This window comes from Amblyomma americanum, chromosome 9, assembly GCF_052857255.1.
Source record: "Amblyomma americanum isolate KBUSLIRL-KWMA chromosome 9, ASM5285725v1, whole genome shotgun sequence".
Classification (NCBI taxonomy): Eukaryota; Metazoa; Arthropoda; class Arachnida; order Ixodida; family Ixodidae; genus Amblyomma; species Amblyomma americanum.
This window is the reverse complement of record NC_135505.1, coordinates 141,476,714-141,493,328: the sequence shown is the minus strand read 5'-3', so window position 1 is coordinate 141,493,328 and position 16,615 is coordinate 141,476,714. Positions and strand designations below refer to the sequence as shown.

Below are 16,615 nucleotides of genomic sequence, written 5' to 3'. Positions count from 1 at the left end.
AAGATGTTTAAAGACAGGTTATTTTGGCGAGACACCTTACATCTGCCCAGTAGATGGGTTGGTGTTCAACGTGAAGCTCACGTCCGTGGACTCCTGGACCGGTAGGCCTAGTAAAGTTTCCATCCATCCACTCATAACTCAACAGAACAGACACCAGAGCACACGTCCCCACCACACTAGCCCCTCAACAGAAAGGACGCCACAGCCTGCCCCGCCTTCCAACACACACTTTCCCAAACCTTCATCAAAAACACCTCTTCCTCTCCACTGAATACCATGGATGTCACCCGACATGCTGCAGCCACAGACCCCTCTCATCAGCTCCGCATAGGAATACCACGACCAACAAGGGCACGAACCTCCCATCCGCAGCCTCACTTTCTCCTCTCGAGAGGCTGCCCTTTCTACAAGAGACTCACAAGACCAGCAACAGCTAATAAAGTGGCCGCGCCAGATAGCGACAGTCAATGGAGTCCTAGACTAAGGACATCGCCAGAAAGGGATGGCTACTATCTACCCCCCCCCCCCCCCCGATCTAAAACTGAATACAAGTTTTTCCTCCTCTACACTGGCTCTCAGAATCAGCTTCCTTGTAGAGTTCTAGAGCCGAGCAGGACTATAGACCTTTCAGTCGGGCGAGGGAGATGGTGGGACACATCCTCTCTGGGCTGTTGCAAACCAGTTCCTCTGCCGCTTCCACCGTGCTATCTCCAGACGTGCAGGGCGGCCCAGCGAACAATATGAAGATTACTAAGGAGCCCATATCCAAAAGCTCTACAAAATCCGGGCTGGGATGTTCACACCGGCGAAATCTACAGTGAAGTATGTCAAGTCTCCACATTCAGGGCCCCTTCAGTATCACTTGCACCAGTACTACAGTCATAATGACACGCGAGAAACGACAGTAGCAAATTTGAAGGGTGAAAAAATGTTTTTATTGATGAGCAAAACCACAGAAACCTTTTTTTTCTTGGCCTTCAATACAGCAGGTACAAGACTCAAACTGCAAATGTGTGTTGCACGGGTTGCATAAACGGAGTCGGCGATCGACACCAACAACCGCCTTGCAGTGATGTGACAAAGAAAACTGACAGCAGGATTTCACGGGACTTGACGCTGTGTCGTTGCACTAGTCGTCGCCGTTTTCGCGGCGGCTGGCCGGAGAATCGCTGCGACTTCGTGACCGCGAATCTCGCCTCGGGGGGGACTGCGACCGACTTCCGCCACTGCCAGGACGAGCAGAGTTCGACCGTGACCGACTGCGAGACCGGCTACGGGACGAGCTCTTTTTCTTCTCGTCCTTCTTGGCGGCTTTTCCGTTCTCCTCTCCCCGCCTGGGCGAAGCCGAGCGCGACTTCCCGCGGCTACCACCGCGACCACGGCTTGACTTGTCTGGTGACTTGGATTCGTCCTTTGACTTCTTGCGGCTCTGCGAGCGGCTCTGGCGATCCTTCGACGGCGTACTCGAGCGACTGCGGGACTCAGCCTTCTTGACTGGCGACTTCGAGGAACGCGAACCGCTACGCGACTTTCTGCCCTTGCTTGGAGACTTTGATCGGCTGCGACTTGAAGACTTCTTCACCTTGCCTGCGGACCGGCTTCGACTGCGAGTCTTCCGGTCCTTGTCGGCGGACCGCGATCGGCTCCGGCTGGCCGGCACTCGCCTTTTGCTGGCCGAACGGGATCGGCTGCGGCTCCCCTTGCCGTCCTTGCTAGCTGAGCGGGACCGGCTGCGGCTGGCCAGCTTGCGGCCCTTGCTTGCAGATCGGCTTCGGCTGCGGCTCTCCACCTTGCGCCGCTTCGGCGATCGGGTGCGGCTGCGGGACTTGCGCCGTGGAGCGGGTGACTTGGAACGGGACTCGCTCGAGCGGCGGCGCCGAGAGGCGCTGCGGGAGCGGCGCTTCACCGAGCGTGAGCGACTGCGCGAGTTTGAAGCACTGCGAGAGCGGGAACGGCGACGTTTCTGCGGGCTGCGGCTCCGCCGGCGCCTCGAGCCGGAGCGTGAGCGTCGGATGCGCCGCGGCGAGCGTGACTTGGAACGCCTCCGGCTGCGACTGCGGCTCCTTGAGAAGCTGGAAGAGAGGACAAAGGTGGTTCTCAAACCGTTGCTCCTTCACAGAACTTTCTAATCATCACCGCCAACAGCCTAACTACATCTGTGCAGCATGCAGACCTCTCCCACATCCTTCCAATTAACCCTGCCATGTGCCAGCTGCAGCCACCTCACCCCTGCAAACTTTCTGATCTCACCTCAATTTTTAAACAGTCAGCTTCATTCCGACTGCAAACCGATAAGCACACTATATAGGTATTAAGCCTTTTCCTGATTCCACTTAATTTTTTAATTTCCCACCCTTCTCCATTTGTTGCAGCAAACCCATGCCCTGAGCTTGAGCCAATAACAAGGGACAGAAAAATAGAAATAGAATAGAAATTATTTCCCAATTGTTACATAAACCCTGATTTTCCTAACATAGGTCAAACTAAACAACTGGTAAAAAGCAAAAATTCTGCTTCCACTGGTGATGTCAAACTGTCTTTGTCGTTACTTTAACGCTATTTCTTACGAAGGCCCAATTTTTCTCCCCCACTGCAATAGTGATGCCTTAGAAGCTTTTGAGAATGTTTAGAACTGCACCAGAAAAATATTTTCAAGACATAACTGAAAAACTCCCTTGACTCCTATTACACAGACCAACTCCACTTGCCGGTCTACAACAACCAGTAGCAGCATAACAGTGCGACACTCAGCAGTGTGCGTACCAGCCACACACTAGAAATTACACGCATGCGCTGACCAAGATGCCACCACATCACTACGCATCACGCTGCAATATGATGTTTTCTCAAAGAAAATTGCTGCCCTTTTAGCAAAACATACACATATGTTGTGCACCCAAAACTAGCACACAAGTGCTTTCAATGGTGCAATGATATAGCAACACAAGCAAATACAGCCAGAAAGAAAAAAAAAAACTTATTGTGCTAGCCAGACAGCAGCAGCCCTAGGTGAAACCTCAAGCAGGTTTTTCACATAGCAACATGAACCCTTTCAACAAGCCAAAAAGGGGGCATTTCATACAAGTGCAGAACTGCTATTTTTGTTTACTTTGATTGGTACTGAGCATTAAAAGGGTAAATCAGTCAGCAAAGCTGATAATTATTGAAAGCAGGAAGGAGCATTACGAGCTGCACTAGTAAGTGCCAGTGTCACAGAAAGATTGAAAAATCACTTAGGAATGATCATTGAAAGGATGTCAAGCCCCTTCTTATTACACCACCTATCTACTTTTTTTTATGTAAGCATAAAATTCAGGGCACGATCATTAATTATGGTAGTCTGTGACTTGCTCTCAGCTACAATATCTACAAAAAAGCCGCAGTGACAGAATGTACTTGCACCAATTAGTATAACAAGGCAGTTTTCAAGACACTTATCAAAGCATACCGGCGAAATATATATGCTACATGAAGCCTGAAAGCTGGGCTGTGTGTGGGCTCAAGTGCTCTCGGCAACCAACAAGTTAAAAACAATGATATACGACCCCCTACCTTCTAATGGGCTTTTCTTCAATGACTCGGATGCGACGACCGTTGATTTCAGTGTTGTCCAGCTTCTCGATTGCTCGCTTCATGTCACTGTAGGATGCAAACTCCACCACTCTGCAAGGCACACATTCACAAACCATCGGCACGTATGACTTGGAAAGGGTTCCTATGGGCCACAGCGGCAAACCTTTATTCGTTTCCTAACAACACCTTGCCAATTTCAGCTCTTCTTCCACAAAATCGAAGCCCTTTTAGAGCACGTAAATGCAAGTACAAACATTTACCGCTATCTCAAGCTTCAAAAGGGACACTAAGGGCAAACTGAAGGCTGCCTGTCAATGGGTCACCATAATCTAATGACAAAGGTGTTACTTTCACTAAAAACAGAGCTTTTATAGAACTTTATAAACTGGAAAGCTAACAGGAAAAGACCACAAAATGAAGTATGTGTGTCACTGCCAGCAGCCATTTTCACAAACTGTAATGACGTCAACGATTTGATTTGCACACAGCTTTCTCTGCGCAAACGTCAGAGGGTAGGCTACTCAGCCATTCCCTTCCAAACAGCGATCACAGAGTCCTTTTCGTTACTGATGTCACTAGTTTGAGCCAAGTGGAAAGAAAGGAAATGATTCATTTTTAAATCTAATTTCCTCAGCAATAAAGGAGTCTTTTGCTGCCAACTAAATATCAGTGTACCTACACCGAGTCAAACAACTAATATCTACAAAAAAAAAAAATCAGTTGAATGAAGCTGCCTTAAGAATCCTTAACTCTCTCGTTACCACGCAACTGTGCACCAATCACCAATCATCGACTAATTTGAAGCGCAGTAGCAGTGCTACCCGGGTGGAGAGGACTTATTGCGCCATCTAGTGGGTTATTTAGACACCCCAGTTTCCTTTCTTGCCTAGTTTGTATTATTCCCGCAAGGCAATTTTTGAAATGCCCTTAAAGTTGAGGTTTCGGCGTGGTGTGCTCGCAGGACAGAGTCAGCGGCGCATGTTTGGAAAAATCTCGCTTTGCACAGCTCTGCAACACCTGCACCAGATTTTTTTGGAGCATCAAGCAGCAGTGATTCTGACCATGATATTGCATTGTCGGATTTGGATTCTGACGAATAAAATGCAACCTCAGCACGGAACGCAGGCACCTGTCTGCCCGTAAGTTTTGTTTTCACTTCTTGCCCATCTGTTCGTTCTTAGAGCCGGTTTACACGTCATACTGATGTCATGAATGATATTAAGGCGAAAGCCTTTCTTGGCTCATGAGTGGCATGGACGGAAGTTGTAGACAGAGGCTGTCCGCTAAAGTGTCCGCATGAACTGTCAATCATCAAGTTGTACGGTAATTAATATAATAAGAGAAGAAAATTGGGGTCTAGGCGGGAATCGAACCCAGGCTGCCGGCGAGCTAGACGGGGATACTGCCACTCCGTCAAGACACTTCGAAGTTTGAAGCTGAATAAAGGCGCACCTGGTGAATGCGCAGTTATTAAAAATGTATCGTCAAGATATGTACTGAGGCTTACAGGAGTAATTATGAGCATGTTAATTACACATGTCACTATCAAGCAAGAACCCAATTTCCTCCGTTTCCGGTAAATTTCCTCAGTTCTTCGCGTGCAGTTGTAGTGCCATCATGTGGCAACCACTGAAAACCCCCCTCACAATGTATGGCACTGGGCCAGCAGATGGCGCAGGTGGCGTAACGCACACAGCTTTCGCATTTCGGCACATAAGGACACTTAAATGAACCTCAAGTTTTTTCTGATTCAAGTAGCCCCTCGACATATGGGCAAGATTTACTTCCACACGCCAAAAACAAACAGATGTCAGGCTCAGTAAAAAACGGCACCGACCTATTAGTGACACTCCACAATAGCCAGAAGCTGTTCGCAAAAGCTGTGGATGTCGCCAGACTTGTCCTAGGTAAATCATCCGTAAAGTCTTCCAAAATAGTTTCTTGTAAAACAGCATGCTACAGTATTTTTAAGCATTTTATTTCCTTTTTAAAAGAGCAGCACCAATGTTATGGCGGACATACTTTGTGTTTCAACCATTTTTTTTCTGGCTTCAAAATTTTTAACTTTAATTGATAATGTTGAAAAGTACATTTATCAGGCTATATTTTGTTACATTACATTCTGCTCTGAAAATTTTTTGCTTGGAGTGAAAAATTTATATCAAGAACACTGAAAATAGCCTATTTTTATGCACAGTCAAAAAGAAGTTTTGTAGCTCAAAAAGCTGAGTTATAATTTCAGACCTTTATTGGCTAGTTTATAAACAAATCTGAAACATTTTGTACATTCCAGAATGTTCGTTATTTTTTGCGAAGAGGTATTATCTTGACACTACGATTCCGTTTCTTTATTTTCAATTTCTTTGTGTGTTTGCAGTTCTTTTTCTGCAATAGTCACACCAAGAATTTATGTTGAAATAAATGTCTTCAGAAAGCACATTCTATTTCCATCGTTTTCATGCACGTTGCAGGCAAAAATTGCCTGACGTCTGAGACCTATCAAAAATAGCCATTTTCCCCATTTTTAAAATAACCAAGAGGAAGTAAAATAAATACTGAAAGTTAACCACCATCAGATCAAGTTACCACTACAAGTAGTACACAAGAAATCCACATGAAATTCTACGGCAGCACAATCAACTCCTACTAACCCTTCGTTGCGCCTATGTCGGTGGGCATCAGCATAGGTCACATCGCCAACTTGCCGCATACGATCTTTCAGGTCCTAAACAAAGAAAAACCCACAAGCATGGCCCCCCCAAGGAGGGTGCACACGCTCTGGATCAGACGGAGCTGCCTAGAAGGAAACCATCACTGTGACAATGTCACAAACACGCACCTACAATGGGGAGAGGGGCACAGAATGATGAAAGCACACACCACCTCACGTACAACAGAACACACACACAGTGGTGCCAAAAAGCCTTGCCAGCCAGGTCTCTGCTTTCACAATGCTAACGCGTACAAAACCCAGCAATGCCTAAAGTGGAATATGGCAGGAACCCAATACTCAAGCCTGTTTGACTGCTTAGGAAACAAATGCCCACAGATGGAAGAAAAATACCATTCAGTTACGTTGCCACGAGTGGGAGCAAGCATGGTATGCAGTCTTGCAGTCCATCAGTCTGCAGTCTGCTGTCTGCAGTCTTGCACTACCGATAGCAACACACAGTAACAAAAAAGCATGAACCCTTGCACCTCTGATGCGATGCCTATTAGAGCTCCCGCTGTTTGGATTTCCACAGGCTACACCCACCTGAGCCATCCAACGTCTACTCCCCGAGCTGCCATATTGAATCTGTGCTCACTTCCAATCTTTCGCACACAATTTTGTCTTCAGATAAAGATTCATAGTGAGCCTTCACAACCTCCAAAAGATGCCTTAAAAAAAGAAACACCATTTAAGGGGGTGCTTAAAGATAAAAGTGTCTACTGATAGAAAATGCCCTTTAGGGGGCGATTTTGTTGAGAAGGCACTTTTTGCTAGAAACGCCATTAAAACGGTCAAGTTCGTTGCTGTTTTGTTAAAAACACCCCTTGAAGACTACACACTGCTTGCTGCCTCTCAAAGTGATCATTAAAATTGAAATTTATTCGCGCCTCACGGGGTGGCTCGTTATTCACACGCCCAGTTCAGAGGAGGCCCATGTACCCATTGAACAAATCATGAGCAAAGGCTGTGCATTCGATAGTGATAATACTGGAAAAAAGAAAAATACTCCTGGCTAGCAAGGGCTTCTGGCAAGCAGCATGAATCAGAGTAAAGAAAAGTAATAAAAGGGCGTTCATAGAGCAAAGCTGGGAAAAATGAAATGCCACAATACAAGCACAGTACAGGGAATGCAATGCAGCCAAGCTTAACTAAGCGAGTAGTTTAGAGTGCCCTCTGCCCAAAGGCACAGCACAGCTAAAGCCAATGCAAGCAAATGGAATTAACCATCCTTGTTTTGTTTTTTTTCATGGGCATCAGCAACAAGGAAAACAAGACATGCCATGCAGATGCAGGAAGCACATTTCCCATGACCAATGCGTGAAGAAAATATTGTCTGTGATGCAGAACTACCGGTAAGCATAGCTATCCTTGAAAAACAGGTAGCTGCAATCACACCACTGCTTTTCAGGGCAGACTTTATGAAAGAGTCCATGGTGGTTGTTACCCTAGTCGTTGTCGGCTAAAGGATCTCTATCGCATTCTCTGCGTATAAATGCGGACAATAAAAAACATGCACAATAAGTTCAGCAGTAGCAATGAAGCATTCTGTCCTGTGAAAGGCCAGTTCCTGTGGCTGCAACTGTAAAAGCAGAGAAAGAGAAAATCATTTTGAAAAGATGCCATGCAACAAGCAAGAAAAAGAGAACACACACATGCAGGTCACCACAAAACAGGGACAAGATGGCTGAGAAGACCGGATCGGGTGCTGCCAGAAAAACACCGCAATCCAGGAGTCGACGAAGGAGGGCAGGATTAAGGAAACCATGCCAAGCAGCACAGACAGGAGCAACACAGGGCAAAGAACAGCACATGGAGGAGGACAGAGTTCAAGGATGAGGAGGGTGACGAAGATGGGAGAGACATTTTTTTCCTCGGCCGTCACAACAGAAGGAAGTCGTCAACAATGTCAGTCCAAGTGTACACGTGGCCATCACTGACAACCCAGGGTGGGGCAAAATCCCCCGCCGCACAAACAACCCCATCCAACGGCGGTGGCGGCAGTAGTGTGGAGACGGTGGTGGCGGGTATTTACCTTGACCAGTGCCCAAGCGTGCCGGCGGCGGCAACCCTGAACGCACAGTCCGAGAACAACAGACGATGGAGGGGAGGAGGGGTGCAGTGCTGCTCGAACACCACCCACACCACCGAGGGGGGGAGGAGGAAGAGAGCGCCACGCTCCGTGACCGGGGGGCCCCCGAGAGACCGAGAACATCGTCGGGCCGCTCTTACCACCACCCTCCCGAGACCATCGACCATCGACCACCGACAGCCACGCTCTCTCTCTACAAGCAAACAGCCCAGGATATGGCCCACAGACCCTTGGGTCAAAAAACACAGGCTTGTGTGGCTCCCCCTCACACTGTGCCGGAGCGCCAATCGGTGGCTTTCAGAGAATGATACCCGGTGGCTGCCAAAGTGCTCACCAACACTCTGGGACTGGTACCCAAGGAAAAGGTAGCCACCAGACCACCTATGTTTAATTTGTTTTTCCTTACACGCTACCAGAAACATTCAGCATAGCATATGCCACCTGCCACTTGCCGTGGCCATCAGCTACCAGAGCACACATGCAGACGGCACCAAGTGCCGGTGCACGGTATGCTGCAGCAGTACATGCTATGCTAAACGTCTACATTGTACTGGTGACAAGAGAAAGCTGATGCAATCCAGCGACACGACCAGTCGACACTTAAGTCAAAATTTTTTCAGCAAGCACCGAGACAACTAATGCACCGGCTGGCATCAACACAGCCATAGATGTAGCTTAACTGGCTAGCAAGTGCAGAAAGTAAGGAGCAACGATGATGTGGTTAGCAATTTCAAAACACCAAAGTTCACGAATAGCAGCCTTTCCTACTAGGAGACATCACGCCACAACCAATTTGCAGACTTACTTGGCAAAGTAAAGGCTGCAAATAATGCTGCAAGTAGTTGTCAGGCTGATGGTCAAAAGTTAGGTTTCATGGTCACCTTCAAGCTAGCCCCCCCGACACGTTACCCGAACGCTTACTGCAAAGTGCAAAATCCCATGGGCCGCACTTGCGCTACGGCAAATTCATGTATGCAGAGGGGCTGAGAGCCAACAACCTGATAAGCTGAACCAAAATTTGAAGTATGTCTCGATTTCATCTAGCTAAACCGACATCATACAGTCGGGATAGAAAGTTTCTTCAGTGTAATTTGAATTTTCGCTCACAAACAGAACAGGTTTGTACAACCTAGTTGCATGCCACAGCTACTATCCTGCTAAAGGTTACGTGTGATTATGCCTAGAAGAATCTGCACGTATACTATACCGAAAAATGTGATGAGGCTAGGGTGTCACCTTATCCCTACACCCTGCATGTTACATTCACTGTTCCCTCTCTCTCCCTGCCAAAGCACAACAAAAATGCCCATGTAAACACACATTCTGCAAGGTGACTACTGGCACAACCGAAATAAACCTGATACCATAAGTACTTGAGGGGGAAGCAAAGCAGGATGCCTTAAATGTCGTGACAAGGGGTAAACCAATGGCGATATACCAGATGTCCCAGCTAACTTTAGTCAAGGGTTAAAAATATTCCAGAGAATAATTGGTCGAGGCAACTTCAAACATGTTGCTGAACGCAGCGGTGGCCGAGTGGTTGAGCATCCGCCTTCCATGCGGGAGGTGTGGGGTTTAATCCCCAGTGCCGCTGGGTACCCACCGGTGATACAATGGGTACCAGCTTTCCCCTGGTCTGGTGCTCGGCTTATTCAGGGTGAAATGCTTGGAAAATGGGTCTCTGACCCCACCTTGTGCAATGAAAAACTACCTTGTGCCATGGTGCTCTTTGGCCATAGATGTCCTTGCGCCATAAAAATCCATAATCATCATGTTGCTGAACACTGAATTAAGTAAATTTTTTTTTAAAGTTCCGTTTCAGCTATTTCGCTTCCTTCACAAATCCTAGTGCCAAATTGTAGAGCGTCCCAGAAAGCGTCTAACTAAAGTTTTTTTTTTATGCATTCTACAGAGCATTTTTATTTACGAATTGAAAAGAAAGCCCACAAAACATGAAAAAGAAACCTTATGTGACAATGCACTCGCTTGCCGTGACAGCAGTAATCTCCGATACGGAATTCGTGAGCGTAGTCACACTCAATGCCACCGCAAATGTGTTGGAGCAAAAAAAATTAAATGGGCACTGGTGGCAAAACAAAGCAACAACAGTGACCTGGCCACATTTAGTGCAGACAACAGTGAGTGCACTGGTTACTGATAGTGACATGCAGACAGAAGGAGACCCCAAGCAACATTCATAGCTGCCAGACGACGTTTCATATCTGCCATCTTTGTATTCCAAAGCACTGCTTTGCTTCTGAAATAAGCGATTCCTCCCTGGCCCAACAGATGAAGCGCCCGACGGACAACTAGGCATGTCGTTTAGCATTTCAGCCTGTATATTGCTACCAGAAATCACAGAGGACGCGGCCAGGTCATAGGTGTCACTATTTTAAAGCCAGCGCTCACTTCACTGGTTTTGCTCCATCACATTCAGAACACCATCAAGCACGGCTAGATTCATGAGTTCCATATCCGAGAGCACTGCAGTCACGACACGCAAGCGCATGGTCGATTGGAAATGATTTTATATTTCCAAGCCTTCAACGTGAAAAAAACAAACAAACTATAGCATACATCAAAATAAAAACTAATGAATTGACATATTTTAGGGTGCTCTACAGTCTGGACTGGAATTTTTGCTGGAAATGCAATAGCTGAAAAGTTGACTCTTTGAATTCCTTTTTCAACTGAACAAAACATAAAAATGCTCACACTTGCTACATGCAGCTAACAACAAGGTTGAAGATGCTTCCACCTTTTTTAATACCTTTAATTTTAATCCCTTCACTAAATTTAGCTGGGACACCCAGTAGGACACCCAGTACAATACGTATTGTTTGCAGAGGGAAAGGGAAAAAAAACTTGCAAATCACACACGGCTCCAAGCGAGCACAGACTTCAGAAGTTCCGCCAAGACAAACACTGGAGGGCAAAAGGGGGTGAGAGCATCTGCCTCTTTACCTGCCAACTGATGCGGCTGCTCAGATTCTCAATGATCACCCGGTAGTCCGTCCGTGTGGGAGGGCCGTACCTATTGGTGCCACTGCCGCTGAAAGAGGAGGAGATCCGATACGAGGTGCCACACAAGCTTCGACTGAGCACCACAGCTGCACCAGGCTTTGTGACTTATTCACTTTTCAAGACCAGGTAACTGTTTCCTTCCCAATGCTTCAAACCGCATGCTACCGGACCTCGAAGCAGTCATCTGTCGTCACCGTCACCACCGGCAGCAGCCCAATAACATCCACTCATATACCGATCTCCAACTAAATGCGTACTGCGTCAGCTACAGCAGAGCTGACATCTTCTAGGCTCACAATGATGTGCGCATGAACCCCGCACACACTTGCCTTCCACCAGAAAAGCTCAGGTTGAGGATTAAGTGCTTTAAAGTAGTGCTGACAGCCTACTGTGCAGCAGATGCATCCGGAGACGGTGAGCGCACATCTGCCCAGGCTAAAAGATGCTGGCATTGCTCCAAACTACTTTTCTAAAAGCAAAGCCATGCATGTATTGTACAGGAATTCTTGCAGCAAGGGGTAGCAAGTTTTATGTTCTGCAGCCCGTCAAGCCAGGCTGCGTACATGGACAGCATGAAGTGCGTCTAACCCATATATGCTGAAACGTTCAGAACCATCCTTTATTTTAACACCTACTTTTGAGCCTTCCTACAATGTACGATACTAGGAAAATGCGCTACTTGTCAAGTGTGGTAAAGCTTCAAACATGTGACACAGACTTCAAAACCACGTTTCTCATCACGCACAGTGGTTTCCTTAAGACAATGCACAAAAATTATTTGTTTTTTCTAGCAGCATTACAATGCAGGCGATCAGGTCGAATTTCAAAAATGGCAGCCAGAGATGACTGGCGGACCTTCTGAAAGCACACAACACACAAAACTGAATGCACACAACAACTCTTGCACAGGAAAAGTTTAGACCCTACACTCGTGTGCGCACGCTTCTATACTATAAACTTTTAGAGTTACTGTGCAAAAAAGCGGTGTCCTACACGTAGGACAGTACGCATGTATGGGTTAACCTTGTCAGTAGCAGGCAGCATAAGATTGAACACTTACCTATCAGGCCAGCTGCTGCGTGGTGGAGGAGGTCGGCGCGCTGTCCCATGAGCGAGCTCCACAACAACCCTGGGCACAGATGGCATGAGGGGAAAAGTCAACTTCACTAAAACACTGCCAGCAGAATTAGGGCACCGCAAGCATCATGCATTCACTGTTCCATTTCAACAGTGGCCTGTTTGGTAGTATTGTTCCTAGAAAGGCCTGTCACTAAGTTCCTCATATATAAACCACTTTCTCACTAAGCCCTTCGGAAATGGTGTCACCATACATGATAGTCTATTGACTCAAAGGCAAATCGAACACTGCTACACAAGCAGCTCCAATGGCCATCGAGCTAACAGTAGTCTATCGAGTCAGCGAAGCACCGCGGAACTCGCGAGGACCTTCAAGCAAGTGCTACGTGCTCTCTTGGATGCGGAGGCACAGAGCAACGTGCTAGGAAATAAAATCACTGCAGTATCATCTCGAAAATACATGGGACTTAAAAACATACAACTTAATTTGCAGAAAAAAGACAGGCCGGGCTACAAATCACTGTAGCAAGCATAATACTATTGTTGCTAGTAATATAAAAAGAACAAACATCAGCTTTTTCAAAAGTGCATAAATGCTAGTTGGATACAACTCAAGTCTGCAGTGAAACTGCGGACAAAATCATGACCGCTGAACAGAATTCCTCCGTGACAAAAAGTAGACAGTTGTTAAAGCTTTTCTTGTGACCTAAACAAGAAGCTAATAACGAAACGAAATTATAAGCTCAATAATTTTGATGACTCTGGCTTGTTTGATGCAGGCAAAACATTAAAAAGCAAAATTGATTTTGTTCCCCGAATGGTCAACGGAGTAATACAGGATGCCGCAGACCGCAGCACATTGTTACCAACTGCTGTTTTTTTCAGTTGTATTCTACTGTCCAAAACAAAAAAAGTTCATTTCAAGAGTGATTAATATTACTAACGAATAAACATTTTGTTTTTTACCTCTTGAGGTTAAGCTTGTAAGCTGATTGCTAGGCACTGCTAGCAAGCCAGCGAAATTACTGGCAGTGATGGTGGTGCCAGAACACCTTGGTGTGAGATTACGGAAACTCTCAACGAAGATCGAGTTTGTCATCTAGCAGCGACACAACTCCTTCATGTTCGATAACAATTAAGAATCTCAAAGGCTCTCGGCTCAATAGCTTTTCAAAGTATCCTTGTGATGGAGGTATTACAGCTAGGGAAAAAACAACGCAACAGAAAAGGACAGCAGAACAAAAGTGCTGACTACTGCCCACTGAATCAATTTATTCCTTGCAGCAATTTCTACCAACTAACAATTGGTCAAGAAGGTAAAACTGAAAGACAGATATTGTGCCATTTCCTTTCCCCCAAAAACCAATTACTATTATTACTGTGCCATTTCCTTTCCCCCAAAAACCAATTATTATTATTACTAAACAATAGTTCAGACACCTTTCGCACCTTGTGGAAAGCTTATGACTAGGTATGACAGTTTTCGCATAAGCATGACCCAAGGCATCCAACACACTTTTTGGTTTTCTGATGGATGACATGGGCCTCAAAGGTTTCACTTCACAAAAAAAAAAGCAAGGAAAAAGCAAGAACAACAAATGTAACCAATACACGGACGAGATATTGCATTAATTAGCACCAATAAACCCTGGACTCCATGTACGGGAAAACTCACGCGAACGATAAGGCAACAGCGGCAAGCGACGAGCGACGCCGTCGCGCGAAGCAAAATGCATGTGTCGCTTGCCGTGTCGCCCAGAAGTCCCCCACCTAATTGGCCAAACAGAGCCCCACAAAGCCGTTTCCAGTTTGTCCATGGTTTGTCACGGGTACATCTCACGACACCATACCAGCGCGTCGTCTTGGTCATCACCACCGTCGAGAAAATATTTGGTTTTGTAGCTGAAAGGCAGACACGCATGATTTAAATAAGTAAAACGATCTATTTGTTGGTTGCGGAGGGTTAACAGCATTTGGAGCGGGCTACGCGAGCGGGCGTACTGCAAGGAGAGATGCGGATAGAGCCGCGGGCACCGGCGCTCGATCCACCGTGCCGCTGCGCTCCAACTGTATATACGTGCAGAAACACTCGCGGCGCACATTCTCGCTGGTATATTATAGTTTGCACACTTACAATCAGACTGCGGTGACAGTTTATGGGAGTGTTTTTACTAAGCCGGAGTGCACAGGCACCGAACGAAAGCAGACCTCCCCCGTGAATCCGTGATGTGACTTCGTCTCCGCAACCAAGCCGGCTTGGTTATCTCCACTGCCGTTGAGGTAATATTTCTTTTGCCCCGACTATGAGGCACACTCACAAAATTTTAAGAGAGAACAGGTTACGGGCGTGTTTCTAAGCTTGAGTGCGCCAAACACGGAGTCCGCTGTGCATGTCGCAGGTGCGCGTCGCCTGCAGTCTTCGCTTGCATGGAGGTTGCCCACAAGCGATGGAGCGTGCGTCGCCGTGCCGCCTTGCTCGCTCTTTCGCGCACATGGAGTCCAGGCTTAAATGCGATTTCATCCGCAGTGACAAAAGGATGCTCTCAGTTCACTGCATCAGGCCATCAATTTCATTTGTCCGTTTTTTTTCCTTGTTTTTCTTTGCCTCTTTCATCCACCCTGATTAGTGAGATAATGAGAAGTTAATGTTGCAAGCCCACAAGCGAGAGGTCGGCAAAGAATAGAGAACTGTTTGCTTTCAGGACATTTCCTGCATCTGCTCTTTCCTTGAATTCTGTACGATACAACAATTAGCACATCTTTAGTGCTGTTGTGCTGATGTTTGCTTTCTTTGATATTTGTACACAATATTGTTAAATCTTTCGTGATGATGATGCCTATATTGTTGCATCTTTCCAATGAATGTTTCGTGTGACGCCGTCTCCCGTTCTTTGCCTCTGTTGGCCCAGCTTTTCATTTTACTCACTAGGACGTGTGCACGAACACGCTGGGTTTTTTAAACGCTCCGAGACTCAATCGCGCCGTCTCCCTCTCCCCCCCCCCCCCTCCTGTCCTAAACTACCACCCCGTGAAGCAACTTCCAGCACTACGCTATCGTCACACGACACGCCACACTTATCCAAGGCCACAGAGCTCGCGCTACGGCGTTTCAGCGCATACAAGATAGCATTAATGCGCGAGGTCTGGAACACGGCAGACACACGGTCCTTAATTTGGCCTCCAAAAACGCACCGTTCGCCGTCGAGTTCCCGGCCGTTTAGTTCATAAACGGCATCGTCGGCGTCCCGGTAGTCGTGGAACTCCTGAAATAAAAAGAAATGCAGAAGAAAAAAAAATTAAACGGGATCAAATGACATCACACTCACGCGCAGCTGTGCCCCAAGACCCCCCTCCCTCCACCAAAAAAGAAAAAAGAAAACCGCGCACGCATCGGAACGAGGCATGCTCGAAACTACTTACCACAAAGCCAAATCCATTCTTAAGCAGAACTTCACGGATCTTGCCAAATCCGCGGAAGAACTTCTCCAAGTCGCGCTCCCGGACCCGATAGCTGAGATGACCGACGTAAACCCTCGTCATAGCTGCTCAATAATCCTGCGCCACATGAAAAAAAGCAAACAGCAGCGCGAATTTGGGCAAGGAGACAGATTACTTATGACATCCTCTCGTATGAAGCAAGCGGGAGCGCTCTCCCCAAGAGCTGCGTAAAAACGCACCCGCGTTGTGGTGAGACCTTGGGCCGTCGAAAATCTAGAATGGCGTGATTAGCAGAACGTTCCAGCGGGCACAATTTTAGAACGTAACGGTCAGAGCTGCAGAAAATAAAACTAACTTACCGGGTGAAGCTCAAGGCGATTGAAGTGTAGAGGCTGAGGACTGCCTGGACTCGTAAAAATCCGGGCAATTAGCACCAAATTAACACTACGCCGCAAATTACTTTCGGCTAGTTCCTATCGCCATATTGAAAGCTGCAGCAAAGCGCACGTGCAAATGTTTATTGTTATTTTATACACACATTGCAATACAAGAAATGAATAGCGTAAAATTTTTTTATAAAATTTTATATTTTCTGTGTGCCCTCAATTGCTTTTTAATGCGTATATATTTAATAGCTATGTCAAAAGTTCCACCAATCACGTAACTACGAAAGCTGAAGCCCGCGCCCTCAATAAAGAAAC

At 46.7% G+C, this 16,615-nt stretch overlaps 1 protein-coding gene across 3 annotated transcripts; it reads right to left on the bottom strand.

Moving 5' to 3' along the window:
• Positions 1-912: 912 nt before the first annotated feature.
• Positions 913-16,409, bottom strand: LOC144104655 (uncharacterized). Of its 3 annotated transcripts, none has more exons than XM_077637791.1 (8): positions 16,274-16,409; positions 15,897-16,031; positions 15,669-15,739; positions 12,460-12,528; positions 11,340-11,427; positions 8,319-8,568; positions 3,553-3,663; positions 913-2,072 (listed from the first exon to the last, which is right to left on the bottom strand). In XM_077637791.1, the coding sequence occupies exons 6-8, from the start codon at positions 8,540-8,542 to the stop codon at positions 1,130-1,132; spliced, it is 1,278 nt and encodes a 425-aa protein (XP_077493917.1). In that variant the 5' UTR covers positions 8,543-8,568; positions 11,340-11,427; positions 12,460-12,528; positions 15,669-15,739; positions 15,897-16,031; positions 16,274-16,409; the 3' UTR covers positions 913-1,129. The 3 variants fall into 3 exon arrangements, with proteins under 3 accessions (XP_077493917.1, XP_077493915.1, XP_077493916.1); XM_077637789.1 differs by lacking the exon at positions 8,319-8,568 and adding an exon at positions 6,225-6,298; XM_077637790.1 differs by lacking the exons at positions 12,460-12,528; positions 15,669-15,739; positions 15,897-16,031; positions 16,274-16,409 and adding an exon at positions 6,225-6,298.
• Positions 16,410-16,615: the final 206 nt, after the last annotated feature.

What these genes read in the sequence shown, in the direction of transcription:
- LOC144104655 (XM_077637789.1), bottom strand. Translation starts at nt 16,016, where the DNA reads ATGACGAGGGTTTACGTCGGTCATCTCAGCTATCGGGTCCGGGAGCGC. An exon ending in CGCAGCAGCTGGCCTGATAG is followed by an intron (nt 11,428 to 12,459) that starts GTAAGTGTTCAA and finishes CTCCTCTTTCAG; the next exon opens with CGGCAGTGGCACCAATAGGT. An exon ending in GAAGAAAAGCCCATTAGAAG is followed by an intron (nt 2,073 to 3,552) that starts GTAGGGGGTCGT and finishes CCTCTCTTCCAG; the next exon opens with CTTCTCAAGGAGCCGCAGTC.